The 18,210-nt window shown below is 26.9% G+C and overlaps 1 protein-coding gene across 2 annotated transcripts; it reads right to left on the bottom strand.

The window, feature by feature from the left end:
* Positions 1–4,041: 4,041 nt before the first annotated feature.
* On the bottom strand, positions 4,042–15,837 carry LOC130820424 (boron transporter 4-like). Of its 2 annotated transcripts, none has more exons than XM_057685789.1 (13): positions 15,785–15,837; positions 14,797–14,909; positions 13,990–14,072; positions 13,209–13,398; positions 12,325–12,463; positions 11,336–11,504; positions 10,820–10,980; positions 8,914–9,087; positions 7,951–8,163; positions 6,594–6,907; positions 5,328–5,616; positions 5,010–5,219; positions 4,042–4,378 (listed from the first exon to the last, which is right to left on the bottom strand). In XM_057685789.1, the coding sequence occupies exons 2-13, from the start codon at positions 14,898–14,900 to the stop codon at positions 4,349–4,351; spliced, it is 2,076 nt and encodes a 691-aa protein (XP_057541772.1). In that variant the 5' UTR covers positions 14,901–14,909; positions 15,785–15,837; the 3' UTR covers positions 4,042–4,348. The 2 variants fall into 2 exon arrangements, with proteins under 2 accessions (XP_057541772.1, XP_057541780.1); XM_057685797.1 differs by having other exon boundaries at positions 13,212–13,398.
* Between the last annotated feature and the right edge of the window lie 2,373 nt (positions 15,838–18,210).

The following is an 18,210-nucleotide window of genomic DNA, read 5'->3' as shown; positions in this document are numbered from 1 at the left end:
CAAAGAAAAATTAGTTTATCATTAGTTATGTCAGCCGTACCAAATCCTTAAATTCTTCGTCTTTATAGGAATTTTACTTGTCATTGATTTATAGAGTTGACTACGCAATCAAATAGGGATACACTGCTGCTACTAAATATTCTTTTTGCTGTGATAAAAAGTGAAAAATTGTGATATAAAGAAAAACTAATGTTATCGTATACACTACAAAAAAAGGGGACGATTTCGACAAAAGTTTCGGATTAACTGAAACAGACGAAAATTTCCGATTGATTTTTTTGTCGGAATTCCCGAGTAAATTTCTGCTGAATTAGTTTTTGGTCGCATTTTTAAATTGGAAATGGAAAATTTTAAATTTAATATTTTCGACTGAATTTTAGTCGGAAAAATTTTCTACCGAATTCCGACTAGAATTCAGTCGGAAATGTTTTTTACACTTTTGCAGGTAATTTGGTTTGTAATGATTGTCTGCCAACTTATTTTGTTTGGATTTGTAAATTCATTTGTTTAGTTTATTGGTTATATTAATTTTAATTTGTAATTTTTTTATTTTTTGAGAAATTTGTATTTATTTACTTTCGTTTGTATTAACTTTATTTATTTTGTTTGACTAAAATGCACAACTCTTATTTATTTTGTTTAACTTGTCTTACTAATTTAATTGTTCGGAACTCGAAAAGGATACTTTGTTTGACTAGTTTAATTTGTTTATCTTGTTTGACTGAATCTCCTATTGTTTGTGTATTATTATTTTGTCTCTCGTCATTAATTCACTCAAACTAATAATAATACTACTCTAGTACGACTAATTATTTACTAATACAACTAATAACATACTAATAATGCACCTAATACGACTAACAACATAATATATACTAATACAAATAATAATATATTAATACTACATTATTATGACTAAAAATACATTATTACGACTTATTATAAACTAATACAACTAATAAGATATTAATACTACCCTAATAAGGCTAATAGTATGAGTAATACGGCTAATATTATAAACTAATACAACTAATAAGATACTTATACTATACTAATACGACTAATAATATATCAATAATGCACTAATACGACTAAGAATACATTAATACAACTAATTATATACCAATAAGCTAATCATACACTAATACGACTAATTGCATACTAATACTACACTAAGACTACTAGTTACGACTAATACTACATTTAATAATAATAATAATAATAATCTATTAGTTTTATAATAGAAAATTAAATTTGAAGATTGATGTAAAATATACATATGAAGTATATTTTATAAACTTTATATAAAATTAAAATAACCATTAGTTGTTTATGTCAAAAATATCTTTTCAAATAACTTTTTTGAGGTTTTGAAACACTTTTTTGTGTAAAATAATATTGGTGCACCGACATATTTGACCGGCCTCCTCACATATGAGACATTTTAAACTATTTTTGTTTGTCACTCTACAAATTTGCGATATAAACTGTACATGACTAAAGACAGTCCTAGTGATTCTTCCTCACTCTTATTAATCATCATCACAAAATATAAATAGATAGAAAATTGTCATCTTTAAATAGCAACCGAAAAGTATATGTTTTAAATGTTTTTTCAAATATGAAAAAAAAATAAACGTAAACAACGTGAAAAAATTAATATTAATAATTCACATTTTACTCATCCGCTGTGAATGATTCGACCTTTAGATTATTATTTAATAATCCAACTTATGTCCTTAGTTTGCTATCAGCACACCCTTTTATTTTATAGTAATCCAACCTTTATCCTTATTTTGCTATCAACATACCCTATACTGATAGCAAACTAAAGATAAAGATTAAATTATTAAAAAATAATCAAAAATTAAGATTTTTCACAGCAAATGGATGAATGATCGTATACTTAAACGAATGTATTATCTGAGCAATAGATTCTCGTGATAAGTAATTGTACATCTAAACACTAATTCCATACGAAACGTACTTGAAGTTCTTATCAAATCAAAACGACAATTGAACATTACTTAATATATTTTGAATTATATTTTATATAATATAATCAACAATTAATAAATAGCTGCCGATATTGACACTGTCAAAGAAATTACGCCAATTAAAGATATTAAAATACTTTCATATTTCATAGCCTTTACCAACTAAAAATGATAACATATGTAGTATATTGATAATTCTTTAAAATTAATTTTTTTTGGGTTCATTCATTTGTATTATTTACAAAGACAGACAAAAATGGATGTATCTTCTGAAAAATATTATTAATTAGAACACATGCATTATATAAATTCAAAGTTAATGATTTTGCAACAATTAATGTGCTTGTAGACCTTTGATGGCTATTATGAGATAACGATGGAGCATCGTGTCAATCGTATCAAAGAGTGAAAAAATCTGTTCATGAAAAAACAAATGATTGTTTATATACCAAATTTATAGTGTACGTTAAAGGGATTAATCCAATTAAAAATTTAAATTGATAAGCTACTAAAAGATTTAAATAACTTTTTGATGTAGGAATATGACCTATAGCTAATTAATTTGATTGTCACGAAACTAATTTTTTTTAATCAATTAGTATATGCAATTAGACATTTTTAATAATTGTACAAAATTAATTAAGCTCTCATATAAAAGGACATATTATATTTTGTATAAAAAATTTTAGTTTTTTTTATAAAAGAGTTGGTTGAAGACAGAGAGATAAGTGAGAATCGTACATAAAATTTTACTTAAAAATAATTATTCTCCAATTAAGACAAATTAAACTGATTATATATATATATATATATATATATATATATATATATAAACCTGAAACTATATGGAACAATTTGTTAATATTTATATAAATTATAATTACTAGTACCAAACTCCTTTTTAAGATTACTTGTACCATTTTGTCTCGATGAAATAGGAGTATTTACTCTCATGTGAGAGAATTTTAGAAGTATTATAGCAATTTCATAAACATAGAAGAGTATTATTTACAGGACTATAATTTATATAGAACTATTTGTTACTCAGCCGGTCAGTCCTTTTCTTAAGAATTTTTCCATTGGTGTTTTATTTATTGTTCACTTAAAGAATTTTTCTATTTAAATTATAAATTTTGAAAAAAATAACTTTTGTTTATAAAATATTGTAAATAGACATTAACTTCATTTAATAATGTAAATAAACAATTAAGATATTGAAAGTATTAAAATGAAAAATAAATAAAAGTTATTTTTTTTAGAATATTGTAAGTAGACATTAAAAAATTTTCAATTGTAATTTTTTTTCAAAATAATAGTGGGCCCATAAATATTTATTTTTTAGAATATTGTAAGTAGACATTAAAAATAATGTAAGTAGACATTTAAAATATTGAAAGTAGACATTAAGGATACAGTAAGTAAGCATTAGAAATAATGTAAATAGACATTAAGAATATGATAAGTATACATTAATCTTTAATGGGCTGAACTTGAAATACGTCTCTCAAGAGACTAGCTGGTTACTCATAAGCAAGGTAGATATACAAGTTAGAATAAAACTCTAATACATAAAGCCCATTATTATTATATATAATAGGCCGAAACACATAATAATCCCTAACAAAAGACAACAAACCTGGTGTAATTTAAGAAAAGCAGAAGACTAGTTGAATTTAATTGAAGACTTTTTTTATAAAGTATTTACTCTTCAACTAATACAAACTAATTTTATAGTTTTCTAAATATTAAGCCCCATATTTTTTGTTCAGTACTTGGAAACGGTAGAAGTATTATTTTGCTACCGTCTAACAAAAGTTGGTGGCCCTATTAGAGCCATATTAAGACAGCGGGCCTATGAGGCTTAAACTATCATTTAATGAAAGAAGTATTTTTCTAAAACAACTATTTAACTTTATAATTAGCTAATTGATCACTTTAAATTTATAAGTAATTAATTTAACACACCAAATATATACATATATATATATATATTAGCTCGATAAAGATGGTCTCACTATGAAATCGTCTCATTTAAAAATTTGTGAATAAAGAAATTAAATAGTGAAACATTATAATTAATTGTCTACTAATTTGTTATAGTTCATTCTTTTTGAGTACAACAACATGACAATTGATGATAAATAATTAGATTTAAAAGTACTATATAGATATCAAGTATACTTTTATTATATATGCTTTTATAGCATAATTCTTCATTTTCCTATCAAAAACTTTAACCATGGTTAGCATGCATTATATTGCATGAAGTAACTTCCTCAGCAGTAATCTCTGCTCGCTGCATTATTCTGTTCGTGCGATATCGTCTTTTAGTAGTCCCATCAGAACTTCATTCATACAATATCTCCGGGATGGACTTGGACCTGCGTATTAAATTCAAATCTTATGCCATTTTATTCTTAAATGAGATGAATTTAGGATATTAGTATTATATGGTAAATTGAACACTAATCTCTATCTCTATGTACATATATATATATATATATATATAGTCAAGACGACTATTATTTTTTGTATTATATGTTATACAACTTAATATATATTAATAAAGTTTAAATCAACTTGTTCCATAAACATAATTTGTTTTTGAAATGATTCCCTATACATTGATAAGTATAGCTTATATTGTTAAAATTTTACATTGTTTTCAAATAAATCTTTATGCAATTCTTCTTCTAATTTAATTTAGTTGTCCATTTTATAGCATGTGAATATATTTATTTAAGCCTAATTAATAACATGATCTCAAATTTATTAACATATATTAATAAAAAAAAACTAATATAATAATATTTGCATATAGATAAACCAAACAAAATTTTATTTGACTATATATATTTGAACTTATAATAAATCAAGAATAATTTACAAAATCAAATAAATAATGCTGAAAAACAAAAAAGATGTACGACTAATTAAATTGAATCAGAGGGAGTTTTGTTATATCGAAGTTTATAAATTTAAAAGGTCGATTGGTCGATAAATATTAGGTACCTTGAAGTGTTTGTCATGTCTCATGCTCATAGGTCTAGGAAGAGTGGATTGACATGCACCATTTGGAGTCCATCTTTCGCTATGAAAACTCATAGTTCTAATCTTTATTACTTCTCCTCTATTAGTTGTTAATTCATCTAACAATTCAAAATCTGTAAATTCCTCTTCGGTTTCTTCTTCATTGTCATTATATTGACTAATCACTCCTTCCTGTTCATACATTAAACCCGAAACATATTATAAGTGTACGTTATTAGCACACAGACAATAATCTTTAAATTTAGTTGTCACGTTACAATTTGAATTTTAACGACTTACCCTGAAAGAAAATGATACGCCATGAATAGAACGCCTTGAAGCGCCTAGAACTTCCTCATACTCATGAGCGTCTAGTTCATGCAAGTAACGTGGTTCAAAAAACTTGGGCAATATAAGGTGCCTTATGATTATAAGTAGGACAAATGGTAAAGGGAAGATTATTCCAACTAAGGGTATCCAAGTCATGCCATAGCAAATGAGTAAGTATACTAATTGGAATAGCGTGAACCCCAAAATGTATATGTATGGCACTGTTTCCACAAATGAAGCATGCTTCTGTTCCAAGACTCTGCTCAAAATTAAAAAAAATATTGTAAATATTAAAATTGCTAGTTTGTTCTTATGAGTTTAGGCCATTAATAAAATGAATATAGTTTAAAATCAACTTTAAAAATTTCATTTAGGTGATTAGCTAAATTTTTAATAATCTCGCCATAGAAAAATACGAGATTTGCATTATACTTGAAGTCTTTTAAAACCAAAAATAACAATGTAAAAGTCAATTTTTATAGCTAAGATATACTTCCTCCCTTCTATCATACTTGCTATATTTGAATTTTTACAGAATTCAATATGTTATTTTAATAATTTATATATTGCATTATACGTAACTAAAAATTATAAAAAGTTAATATGATAAAAGTATGCGAATAGACGATATAAATAAGATTTCAGTATACTATATTTTTTCTCATACATTCGATTCACCGCAATATATAAAATTATCTTGAATGATAAATAGTAGCAGTAGCCATAATGTAATGTAGCGAGTATTTCTAATGAAGGAAGTATAAATGAACTATGAGATTTTTAAAAGCTGATCACCTAATGTGAGATTTCTAAATTAATTTTTTTTATGATCCCACTACAATATATTAAACTTTTCGCAACATCATTGGATTTAGTGGCATTAAAAAAATGCCAATAGTTTATATTTTTAGTGTAAAATTGTTGGTTTTTATTTTAAGTTCCACTATAAAGTGATTGAGTGACACTTTATTTTGCCTTTAGTGGCATATCTAATTGTTACTAGTCTATAGTGGCATTTATGAGAAATGTCACTAGATCTTATGTCGAAAAACTTTAGTATTTTTTTTATTATGCTGCTAATATTATATATTGCTAAATGGTTTAATAAGTAGTACTAAATCCATTATATAAACTATTAGAATTTTGAAGTAATGACATTTAAATTAAAATCCGCTAAATATATCGCACTAGAAGCAAATTATGTTGTAGTGTTCGACATAGGTGTATAGGACTTACTTGTAAAATCTACTTTTACTAACAAGGAGAAGTCTCAATCTTTCCCAAAACTGGTTACCAGGAAGACTATCAATGGCCATGTATGCAATATATCCCCAAAGAAGCGAAGATGGAATACGCTTGAGAGCCGGCATGGCGAAAACGGAAGCAGCAAGGAGAAGGGATTGCAGTAAATTGCTCAATCTTTGTTCATTAACTCGAACTGGTAAATAATTTTCAATGTGCTTTTCTGGATCAAATGTTGCATTCCCATCACTTATTCCTTTCATCACTACATCCTTCAAGTTTTCTAGCTCTTTGACAACTCTATGTGTCTACAAAAACAAAAATATTGTCAATGACATTAACTAAGAAATTTTGTCAAGCAACCAACCGTAGCGTTACTGATATATGTTATATACTCTATGACGTTTTCTGACACGAGAAAATTGTGGATGCTATTATGTACATCTTTCTTATTATACTTGACGCTAATAATTTTATTAAAGAAAAGATGGATGATACACGAATATGTGACCCAAACTCTGATACCATATCAAGGAATTACCTCAATCAAAACCTTAAGCTAAGATTGAGCCCCCAATATTTGTTATACATTGGTCTATGATCAAGTTCTCTCATACGAGAGCCTTTTAGGAATTAGGATAGACACTATAACAAAATTAACCTTTTGCGACATAGATTTTAGTGACTTTTTAAAAAATGCCACTAGTTTATATTTTTTGTGTAATAATTGTTGGTTTTATTTTAAGTTTCACTATAAAGTGATTTAGTGACACTATATTTGACTTTTAGTGATATATGTAATTGCTACTATAGTCTATAGTGACATTAATGAGAAATGTTACTAGATCCTATGTCACGAAAAGCTTAGTATGATTTTTTAGTATGCTCCTAAACAATCTAATAAATGTCACTTAATCCAGCATATATACCATTAGAAATTCAAAATAGTGACATTTAAAATAAATGTCACTAAATATATACCACTAAAAGTATATTATGTTGTAACGAAAAGAGTGGATGAGTGGATGTGATACACATCTTCCTCATACTTGAAGCTAATTAAGCTTTGATACCATCTCAAAGAATTAAGTTGATAATTGAGTCCTAATATATGATATATACTCTTTCAAATGTTGATTTTAGGATCACAGCAGGATAGATTGTCCTTATGGACTGTTGGTGTATGACTCTTTTGACATATGATTGAACCACAATTCTTCCTTCCTATGACTTTTTGCCTATGGGATTTTTTATACTGGCAATTGGATTTATTATAATGTTCATATGTCTTTTTATTATAAAATATTTACTAAAAAAATGTTTTGCTTGCAAATTAAGCTGAACTACGTACCGATTTGGTTCGATCCATTTCTAGGAAAACAGCTTGCATGTTGCCGTAAATTTCAATGTTACTAGCATGTTTATGTATGCTTTCTTTGGCACTTTCCACCATTTTTCTTCGGATTAATTGTCTTTTCAGTACTGCCAGGCTTTTGGTGTGCATAGGAGAATGAGGTAGAAGGGCATAAGACGGAGGGAGTCCAAGCAACCCACAAAGCAATGTCTATTAATGTAAATGTTTAAAAATCAATTCTTTCATTTGAAGTATATATATTACAAAAACAAAAATAAAAATTATTTGTGTTAGTAATTAATTAATATTATCTTCTATTCTTTCCGGAGTAAAAGCAACTCTGTCAAATTTTCACTTAAGTCCATCGGTAATTAGAACATTATAACTCGGAAATTTTAACCTGTAATTCGAAATTATCGAAAGAATTAGGTCAAATTTAACCGCAAATTAGTGGGTCAATCACTAAAATTCTGAATCATAACCAGAAAATGGTATGACCAGAAAATACCGAAAAAATAAGGTCAAACTCGGTTGTTTTGACTCATTTTGCTGATGTTGTCTTTTTAATTCTGCACAATAATTGTTGAATCAACAGTCACCACATATCTAGTCAATTTTTATATTTTGAGTCAATATTTATTTGTTAGAGCCTTAATAACAATATATTATAGTGATGATAATAAAAATATTTATATATTTATGAAAAGTTTTTATAATAACTAAATTTATAAAAATAATTCTTAACTTATTGTGTTAATCTGAATCCGACTTAATAAGATTCAACTCAAAAATGACTTTACTTAAAAAATAATCCAACCTTAACTGGTCCGACCCAAAAATCACGGTTTTGACAGGTATAAGTAATAGTAGCAAGTATCAGGGTAGATTATTAGTTCTTAAGGTTAAAAAAATATTATAATTAGGTAATTAAGAAAAAGTACAATTAATATAAGTACTAACCATAAAAGCAAGAAGAAAGATGTCATAATGGTATGCAGAAGGATTCTTAAGGTTGAAATCCTTTTGTTGTGCCATCTTTGAAGCCACATTATGCTCGAAAAAGAAAAGTATTGCCATCATTAAACCTGGTATGAATGCACCAAATATGTATTTTGTTGGCACTTCACCCATTTCCTGTTAATTGTCAACATATTTGTTATATACGTATTGTAAAATATTTTACCACATTAGCGACATTAGTATTATTTATTATTTAAGTATATTTTAAATATACTAATTTTTAAATGAAACGGTCTCACAGTGAAACCCTTTTTATTGGGCTGGTTCAATAAAATTTTTTGTTTTAAGATGATCACTTATAATGTTAAAGTAATTACTTATAATTTTAATATAATTATTTTTTATAGTCTTAAAATGATTGCTTATAACCTTAAAACGATTACTTATGATCTTAAAGTAATCAATTGAAGAAATAGTCTATTATATGGATCCGTCTAATGGTAAGACGGTCTCATACAAGACGAGCCATTTTATATATTGCACCTAATGTGTAATACTCCTTATTCCTTATTATTGTCTCATTTTGTTTTGACACGTTAACCAATACACTACTCCCTCCGTCCCATTTAATTTGCAAAATTTTCCATTTTGGTTTGTAACACTTAATTTGCATCATTTTTATTTTTGGACTATGGCCCACTACATCTTTTTAATCTCATCAACACATTTTAACTCTCTTTTATTTTTATCCAAATAATTCATTCTCTCTCTTTATTTATTACCATTATCCACCTTTTTCTTAAAAAACAATAATTTATCTTTGATTCATTCTATATGGGACAGAGGGAGTATTTCAATCCAGAATATCTCTATTTGTGTTTTAGTAAAAATTATAACAAGTTGATGTTAATAAAATTTACATCAAGACAAATTATATAAAATCTCACTTGACTATATAACTTTTAAATAAAAAAACTGAGGTAAGATTTTAACTTGAAATATCTTATCTTTTTTTTATAATTTTTTTTTTACATAATAAAAGATATAAATAATCAAAATAAGCAATAAAATTGCATAAAAACTGAAATGTATTAGGTCTTTAATTATAATGGAACATTGAAAGTATGAGGCTAAGTCAAAATAATCAGCCAGCGTAACTTAACGTAACAAGGAATTAAATGTGTGAGACAAGTCTTCTCAGTTTAAAATTCTTTGCTCAGTACAAAATTAATTTTAACCTTGCTTTAACCATCTCATTTTGAAACTATTGTAGAGGGTGAATCTAGTAAGCCAATATATGATATACCGATCATTTATTTTTGTACGTGTGCTAAATTAATTCAATTAATATTTTTTTTATTATATATTACACAACTCAATATTAATATGTACACGTCTTTTATAGATTTCCACTTATACTTCCAACTAATGATTTAGTATACGTACAATCATACCTTTATGATGACAAATATTTTGAGCAATTCAAATTTGATATTATTAACTAAAAAACAAACATAAATTGATGAGGTACAATTTTAGGTTTATTACAGTCCATTATTTGAATTGTTTTTGTACTTAGCTAGCCAACGAGTTAGTTGAGGATAATTCAAAAATTGACTTATTATTTAGCAAGGTTGTTATTTTTATACCAGCTTGATCTCTACATAGTACGATTAATTTTTACTTTTTTTATTACAGTAAGTTAGACTAAGGAAAGGAAAAGACTAAATGAGAATCAAACCCATAACATTGTTTAGGAAAAATGGTATTTAATTATTCCAATTGAAATAAGACTCAATTCTAGATACTTAATTGTTTTTGATATTTACAAATATAAATTTGTTAATAATTTTTAAAAAAATGCAAGATATATAATAAAAGTTGAAGTAAGGAGAGAATAACATACAGTAGCAATAGTCCAAGATTCGCCAGAATGCCAAGGATGAGGACTAAACAACCTTCTAGGAACTCCAGATGGAACTTTGCTAGGAACTGCATATGACAATCCTGCCCAAACTACTACTAACATAGGAACTCCAAAATTCGCTATAAAATTCCTCATCCAACCTATACAAGAAAAATATAAAATAATAATTATGGAGTATTTAATGATAATAATCATATATAAAATGTAAAATATTAAGTATATTTGATTTGATAATACCCTTTTGGTTTTAAATGTTATTTCTATTTAATTTTTTCATCTCAATGTAAACTTTAAAATCAAATAATTGTAATTGTGATTTTTTAAAAAAAATTTTCATCTCAATCTAACTAGATCTCACATGGATATGTTTTTTTGTTATAAATTAATAATAAATCGTAATTAAAGTTTGACATTAAAATTCGTAACTTCTATTTGAGAAGAATATATGAAAACGAAACGAATAATACATAAAATGTAAAACATTGGTGAACCAACCTGGTCCATACCACCATGATCTAGCCTTTCTAGTCTTGAAAGCAGTATAAATAAGGCCGAGAGAGAATAATATTGCAAGTACTCCATTTGAGTAAAGCCACTCACTTTGGTAGGCCTTATTGTTTGGATCATCCTTCCCTTTTGGTACATGAAATTCACTTATAATTCCCTGTCGGGATATTTAGTTTTATCAATAACTAAATTCATATGCGCAATTAATGTGTAAAAGTTTTTTAAAAGTATACCTCTTCTAAATTTTATTAGTTGCTACAGTTTTTCTAGCAATTACTATTCATCAACTGATCTTATTTAATATGCATTTCTCCATGTATAATGCAAAACATAATCAAGTGAAATCTTGTTTAATTCGTTTTAATGCGTATTTTCATAACATTAACTTTTTAAAATTTTCCTATCTCATGAAATTAAAGATACTAAATATTAAAATCTTGCATTGGATACCATGAAAAACAAAAGTATAGCAACTATTAACAACTAGAGGAAGTATAACATATCATCAATTTCAACCTTCAACTTAAAATTTAGGTTGAGTTAAAAACTTAACATAGTATCAGAAATCAACATAACAAGAGTCGTCGCTGATTTTAAATCTCATAGCCCTACATTTGATGTGGGATACCAACTCAACCAAAAGGTTTAACTGATGGTTGAGACATTATCTAACAAAATTAAACAATGTTAAATTTTTATTGTTGTTTATTATTTATTAGTATCTTTTTATAAGAAGTTTATTTATTAATCCATATTTAAATAATTAGCCTATCTTTTAGTTCATGTATGTAAATTAATCAATATACTACATTTGGCTCAAATTAATTGATATACTTCTTATTTTTTATGTTAACCAATGAATTATTATAATTAATTTGACCTCTTACATATATAATTGTTCATAACTTTAATTAAATTATAACAAAATTATTGTATAGTGTATTTATATTAGATGATAAAAAAATATAGATATATACCTTGATAGCCTCTTGGATGAAGAGAACAGCAATTAGCATTTCAATAAGTTCTTCAGCTATTCTAGTGAATAGATCAATGAGTGTACATGCATTAAATATTGCTAATAGTAGTAGCAATAGAGCTGTCCATACGCATACCCTGCAATTACATGCATAGTTATCACACAATAAAATAAATCCCCAAGCTTCAACAAAAAATTATTTAAAATAGAATATTATATATTATATCGCGTACACATCTGATTAATATTATATTAATTAGTAATTTTCATAATCTTTTTAATATGATAATATATAAATTGAATACTTTATAATGTACCCTAGCTAAAATAGACATAACTAATTAAGATTGATTAGTAATCATTTTATGAAAAAAAATTACCTATAATAATTCAACTTTTTAATGATCTTTTTACAATAATCTCATATATTGATTAACCATAAATAATTCAAATTTAGGAGGCATTTGACTGGAGTAAATATGGTAACCAGATGACTTGCTATAGCAAGTTTTATTTTTTTATAAAAAAAGATAAATTAAAACAAAATGTCTAAAAAAATGTAAAATAAAAATGTTAAAATATTTTCTGACTTTTTGTTATTTAGAATTGTTTATGTAAATTTTTAAAATTTTTCACTAATTTAAAATCAATTTTCAGTTTAATTTTTTAGTAAATTACCTACTATAGCAAGTTATTCGGTTACTCGAGTTTACTCAAGGAAAATATCCCTTAAAGTTGAAATTATTTATGATTAATCAATAGTTGAGCTTATATAGGAAATCCATTAAAAGACGATTGAATTATTCTAGATAAATTTTTCTTATTTAAAGCTTATTTATTAAATTAAAATGTAAAATAAATATATATAAGGTAAATAATTACCACCCAATCCAAGGCATGAAGAGAGGTTTAAGATCGTCTTTTCCTTTTGAAAAATTATACAAAAAGGTATACATAAGAACAGTTGGCTCCGCAACTCCTTGTATTAGAAGTGGTTGTCCTCCCAATATTGTATGTATCAACCCACATATTGCGGCCGAACAAAATGTTTGTACTGAATTCACTTTTCCCCCTATTCAATCAACACATAATACTTCATACATTAATAATAAAAGATATAAGTTAATCACTTTAATTTGTAAATCACCATAAAAGAAAAAACTCATAAAATAATCAAAATAATAAAAGAAAAATAAAATCATTATAGTCATATACTTATAGATAGTTGCCACCTACATGTAATTTACCAAATTAGTAAGTCACGGTTATTTAATTAGCAAACCTCCTCTAATAATGTTTGTGTCAAGTTTCTCTAAGTAGTTTTTCTTTCATTTTTTTACTTATAAGAAATAGATAAATAATTTTTACCTTATATATTTTAAATAGATGACAGAAAAATCAACATCAGCAGAAGGTCAAACAAGCCAATTGATAAGTCCACCAAAACAATCAATGATATAATCGGTGTTAGATTTTCTTATTGATTTTTGAGTGATTTTTAGGTTAGTTTGAAAGTATTAAATAGAAGTGTTTGTGAAGAGCATAGTATGCTAGAAGTAAAATATAATGATATCATACTTATTGACCTGTAATATATATTACATTTAACAAAATAAAATAATATTGTAAATTAAAGAGATTAATAAGCTAAGAGAAAGGAAACCTGTTTTCTTGTTCAATAACTCTCCAAAAGCAATAGCAGGAAGAGCAGAAGCAAAAAAGATAGATATGGCAGGAGTAAGTATCCTGAAGTAAGCAAGTAAAAATTTATCTTCGTTAAACTAAATTGGATTTATCATGAACTATTATTATATTATCGAAAAATACAAAGGGCACACTCTATAAGTTAAGAAGATATCTTTCGAAAATCGTTTGAGTATGGAGGAAAGGTCACTAATAACTAATAATAAATGTACACCATTTTTAATTCATTAATATGGGTCAAACAACTCAACACCCTCTCACATGGCGAGCCCTTGTTAAGTTCACATGTGGGAGTAATCGATTAGGGTAGGAATGACATTCTTTTCAAACTTATATTTAATTTTTAATGAACATTCAGCTCTAATACCATGTTAAATTGGATTGAACTTATTGTGAATGTCAACGAATAATAGGAAAAATACGTGTATACACACTCAATAAGCCAAAGAGATATCATCCCAAAACGATATAACTATGGAAGGAAGGGCTCCAATAGCTTATAAAGTTTATCCACTATCTTTAATTAATTGATGTAGGACAAAATATCCGAGCAGAAGCGAAAATAATACAAGATATATAGTTACAAACTAAGATGATATATTACTAGATATTATCAAAATGTATATACAAAATATATGCAAAAAACAAAAATATTCCTTAAGAAATTAAATTTTGACTTGGTCATTTCTTTGATCTTATATTTTTTTTTAAAATCTTTTAACGAATATTTAGACCTTAAAAACCAAATTGAAACAAAAGTACTTACGCAACCCCATTTTTGAAACCATTTATCCAATCTTCCTTATAGCATGCAAGTCTTCCTTGAATATCACTCTTAATTCCCCTAAATGGAGATAATGTATTCTCCATCTCTTTCACCTAAAAATATTAATGGAAAAAACCTTTATTAGAAGTTCTATAATATTTTGAAAAATAATTAGTTAGTTAACATGAATACATAACAAATTAAATTCAAAAATTAACAATTATAAATTAATAATAGTTGTAGCCTAGAAACAAAACAATATATTTAAACATGGCTCACACTCTAAATAAATTGTTACCAACACAATTTTAGGCTTGTTAGAGCTTATAACTAGACCAACTTGTATTGTAGTGCTTAGTGTTATGTATGGAATGGAATCGTGGAATAAGAATAATTATTTTTATTTTTCTTTATTCTATTTACAAATGTAATATTTTTTACAAAGTAATTATTATATTTTTAACTGTTTAATATAAAAGATTTAATATGGTAATAAATTTACACATATAATAAGAAACATTATATACATAAGTGATACTCCCTCCTATACACCCTAAGAGTCCCATTTGACTTTTTAAGAATTTTAAGGAAAGTCAAAAGTGGGACCCTAAGGCTAGGAAAGAGAGTGATATTATGGGTTTTTAATGTAAGGGAGGAAAATTAGTATGGGTAATGGAGAGTATAATTAAAAATAGGATAAAGCTACGAAGGGCATAAAAGTCAAAAACACATACCAAAAATAAAAATGAGACAATTAAGGTGACTTGACTATAAAAGGAAATGGAACACATAAGCTGAATAGGAGGGAGTATTATTTTTATTTTTTTATAACTTTCATAAAGTCACACAATATAAGTGATAGAGAAATTAATAGAAATTGTGATAATACAAATGAAAGTGAAGAAACCAAATAAAGTAGAATGGTTAATTAATACTTAATAGGCATTCATACAAATATTTTAAATTCTAGTGAGAAGAAAAACCTAACCTTTGAAGAGACTTAGCTTGTGATTTTTTTTAGAATGCAAATATTACTTTATTTTAGGGTATATATATATATATATATATATATATATATATATATATATAGAATGGTGAACTTACAAGGCTAGATTAACGATCAATAAGACGATGAGTATATGAGAATTTGTCAACGTACCATAACTATTTAGATTTCAAAATTGACTATCCTCTTGGAGAGGACATATTGTCAAGTTGTTATCATAAATGTGGCAACATTAACTTTTAGTTTTCATTATTCTTAGTAAAAGGAGTAGTCGTTTAAAATTTTTCTATTTAATAGATGTAATTATGTAAAGAAATAACTATATTCTTATAATATAATTTATATATGTCTCAGTCATTTAGTTTTATTTGACTTTGGTACATAATGAGTTAAAATAAATAGTGCTGTTTTGAAATTAGAGAGAATATAAAGTGTAACATCTAAAAATAAAAATAAAAGAATTTTTTAGGACTAAATGTAAAATGAGGTAAATTGAGTGAACAGATAAGTACTTGTATTATGAATTTTTATATCAAACTTGTTCTCATTAAAAATATAAAAATTTATTTTTAAGTCATATCAATTTGAATTTTTTGATATTTAACATTAAATTTAAAATAGTTAATTTAAATAAGATATTTTTTATTTGCTTAGTAAATTCATAAATTCAAAGTAGTACTACTACTACTACAACTACTACTACTACTACTACTAATAATAATAATAATAATAATAATAATAATAATAATAATAAAAAATTCAAAATGGTCTGAAAGGGATGATTTTTGGAAGTTATTCAGCATGTTTGGAATACTCCTATTCAGATATATTGTAGGTTTCAAATATCTCAAAAATTAAAGATCCTTAAAAAGAGGCTCAAAGTCAAAGACAAATATGGTAGAGATCAACTTCAGATAGATATTTACTCCATTTACAAAGTAGGATGCATGATCACCCTAAGCTCACTGAGCTAGCTGCTAAGGAGTGCAAACTCAATAAACACTTGCGATGGTTACAAGCTGATATTGAGGGTTCTCTGCAACAGAAGGCTAAACTTCATTGGCACAAATTGGGGGATGATAATACCACTTTCATTCATCGTATAGTATTAATCATCGTGTTCGAGACAACAAAATTAATTTCTTGCATTTGAATGGAGAGGACATTTATGATCCTGATAGGATTCAGGTTGCTTTTTTTTTTTATCATTTCTCGATTATCTTTTCTACAGTTCCTCAGTCTAAACTTCAATGAACATTATATTGCTCAAAATGGTCCAATTTTATCTATCCAGCAAGGTAAACTTTTGGATCTCACTTTTTTTGATGACAAGATCAAAAATGCATTGTGGAGTATTCCGGATGAGAAGACTCCTAGTCTGGATGGTTTTAATAGTAAATTTTATAACGCCTCTTGGAGTGGTGTTGGTAAAGATGTTATTTCAGCCATCAAGTTTTTTTTTCTTCACTGGTAGAATGCTTAAGAGCTAAAACACAACCACTATAACTTTGAATCCTAAGGTTCAATGTCCATCACATCTTAGGGATTTCATGTCGATATCGTGTTGCCATGTTCTTTATTTATGCATTTCAAAGCTTATCTATTCTAGGCTTAAATTAGTGCGGGGTGACCTTATTGATCAGGCTTAAGGTGCGTTTGTGGCGGGTAGAAATATCATGCACAATATTTTACTATGCCAAGATCTTGTAAAGCATTATACCAGAAAGAATTGTGCCCCCAGTTGTCTTTAGAAGATTGATCTTTGTAAGGCGTATGATACTATGAATTGGCAGTTTAGTAAGGAGATGCTGGTTGTTTTGAACTTCCCTCATACATTTATCAAGATCATTATGACGTGTATAACTTCGACAAGTTATGTGCTCATGCTTAATTATACTCCTACACCTGTTTTCAGTGCAAAGAGAGGCCTTCGCCAAGGAGATCCACTATCCCCTTTTCTTTTTGTTATTGGCATGGAGTATCTGTTCAGAATTTTGAGGAATGCAGAAGGTACCTTTGATTTTCATCCTAGATTCAAAATTATTAAACTCTCTCACCTTTGTTTTGCAGATGATTTGATGTTGTTCTGTAAAGAAAATATTTCCTCTGTTAGAGCCTTATGTAACTGTATTCTTTTATTTTTCCAATCATCTGGATTGCAAGCTAATTAGCTAAGTCAGCTACTTACACTGCTGGAGTTCCTACTGATATACGGGATGAGATTAAGACTATATCCTAGTTTGCTTATGGTTCTCTCCCTTTCAAGTATCTTGGGGTTCCTCTTTCTTCCAAACTACTCAGCATGGTTGATTGTGAGCAAATAGCTGATAAGATGACTTGGAGGATTAGAGCCTGGAGTGCGAAGAACCCTTCTTATGCTGCTCGTCTTCAACTAATAAATTCTGTCT

The sequence above is a fragment of the Amaranthus tricolor genome, chromosome 1 (assembly GCF_026212465.1).
Source record: "Amaranthus tricolor cultivar Red isolate AtriRed21 chromosome 1, ASM2621246v1, whole genome shotgun sequence".
NCBI classification, from domain to species: Eukaryota; Viridiplantae; Streptophyta; class Magnoliopsida; order Caryophyllales; family Amaranthaceae; genus Amaranthus; species Amaranthus tricolor.
The sequence above is the reverse complement of the archived record's forward strand: the minus strand, read 5'-3'. Positions and strand labels throughout refer to the sequence as shown.

Excerpts from the sequence above, each read along its gene's own strand:
- LOC130820424 (XM_057685789.1), bottom strand. The coding sequence starts at position 14,900 with ATGGAGAATACATTATCTCCATTTAGGGGAATTAAGAGTGATATTCAA. Across the intron at positions 10,981-11,335 it reads ATCATGGTGGTATGGACCAG|GTTGGATGAGGAATTTTATA; the intron begins GTTGGTTCACCA and ends TTTCTTGTATAG. Across the intron at positions 5,220-5,327 it reads GCGTATCATTTTCTTTCAGG|GAAGGAGTGATTAGTCAATA; the intron begins GTAAGTCGTTAA and ends ATGTATGAACAG.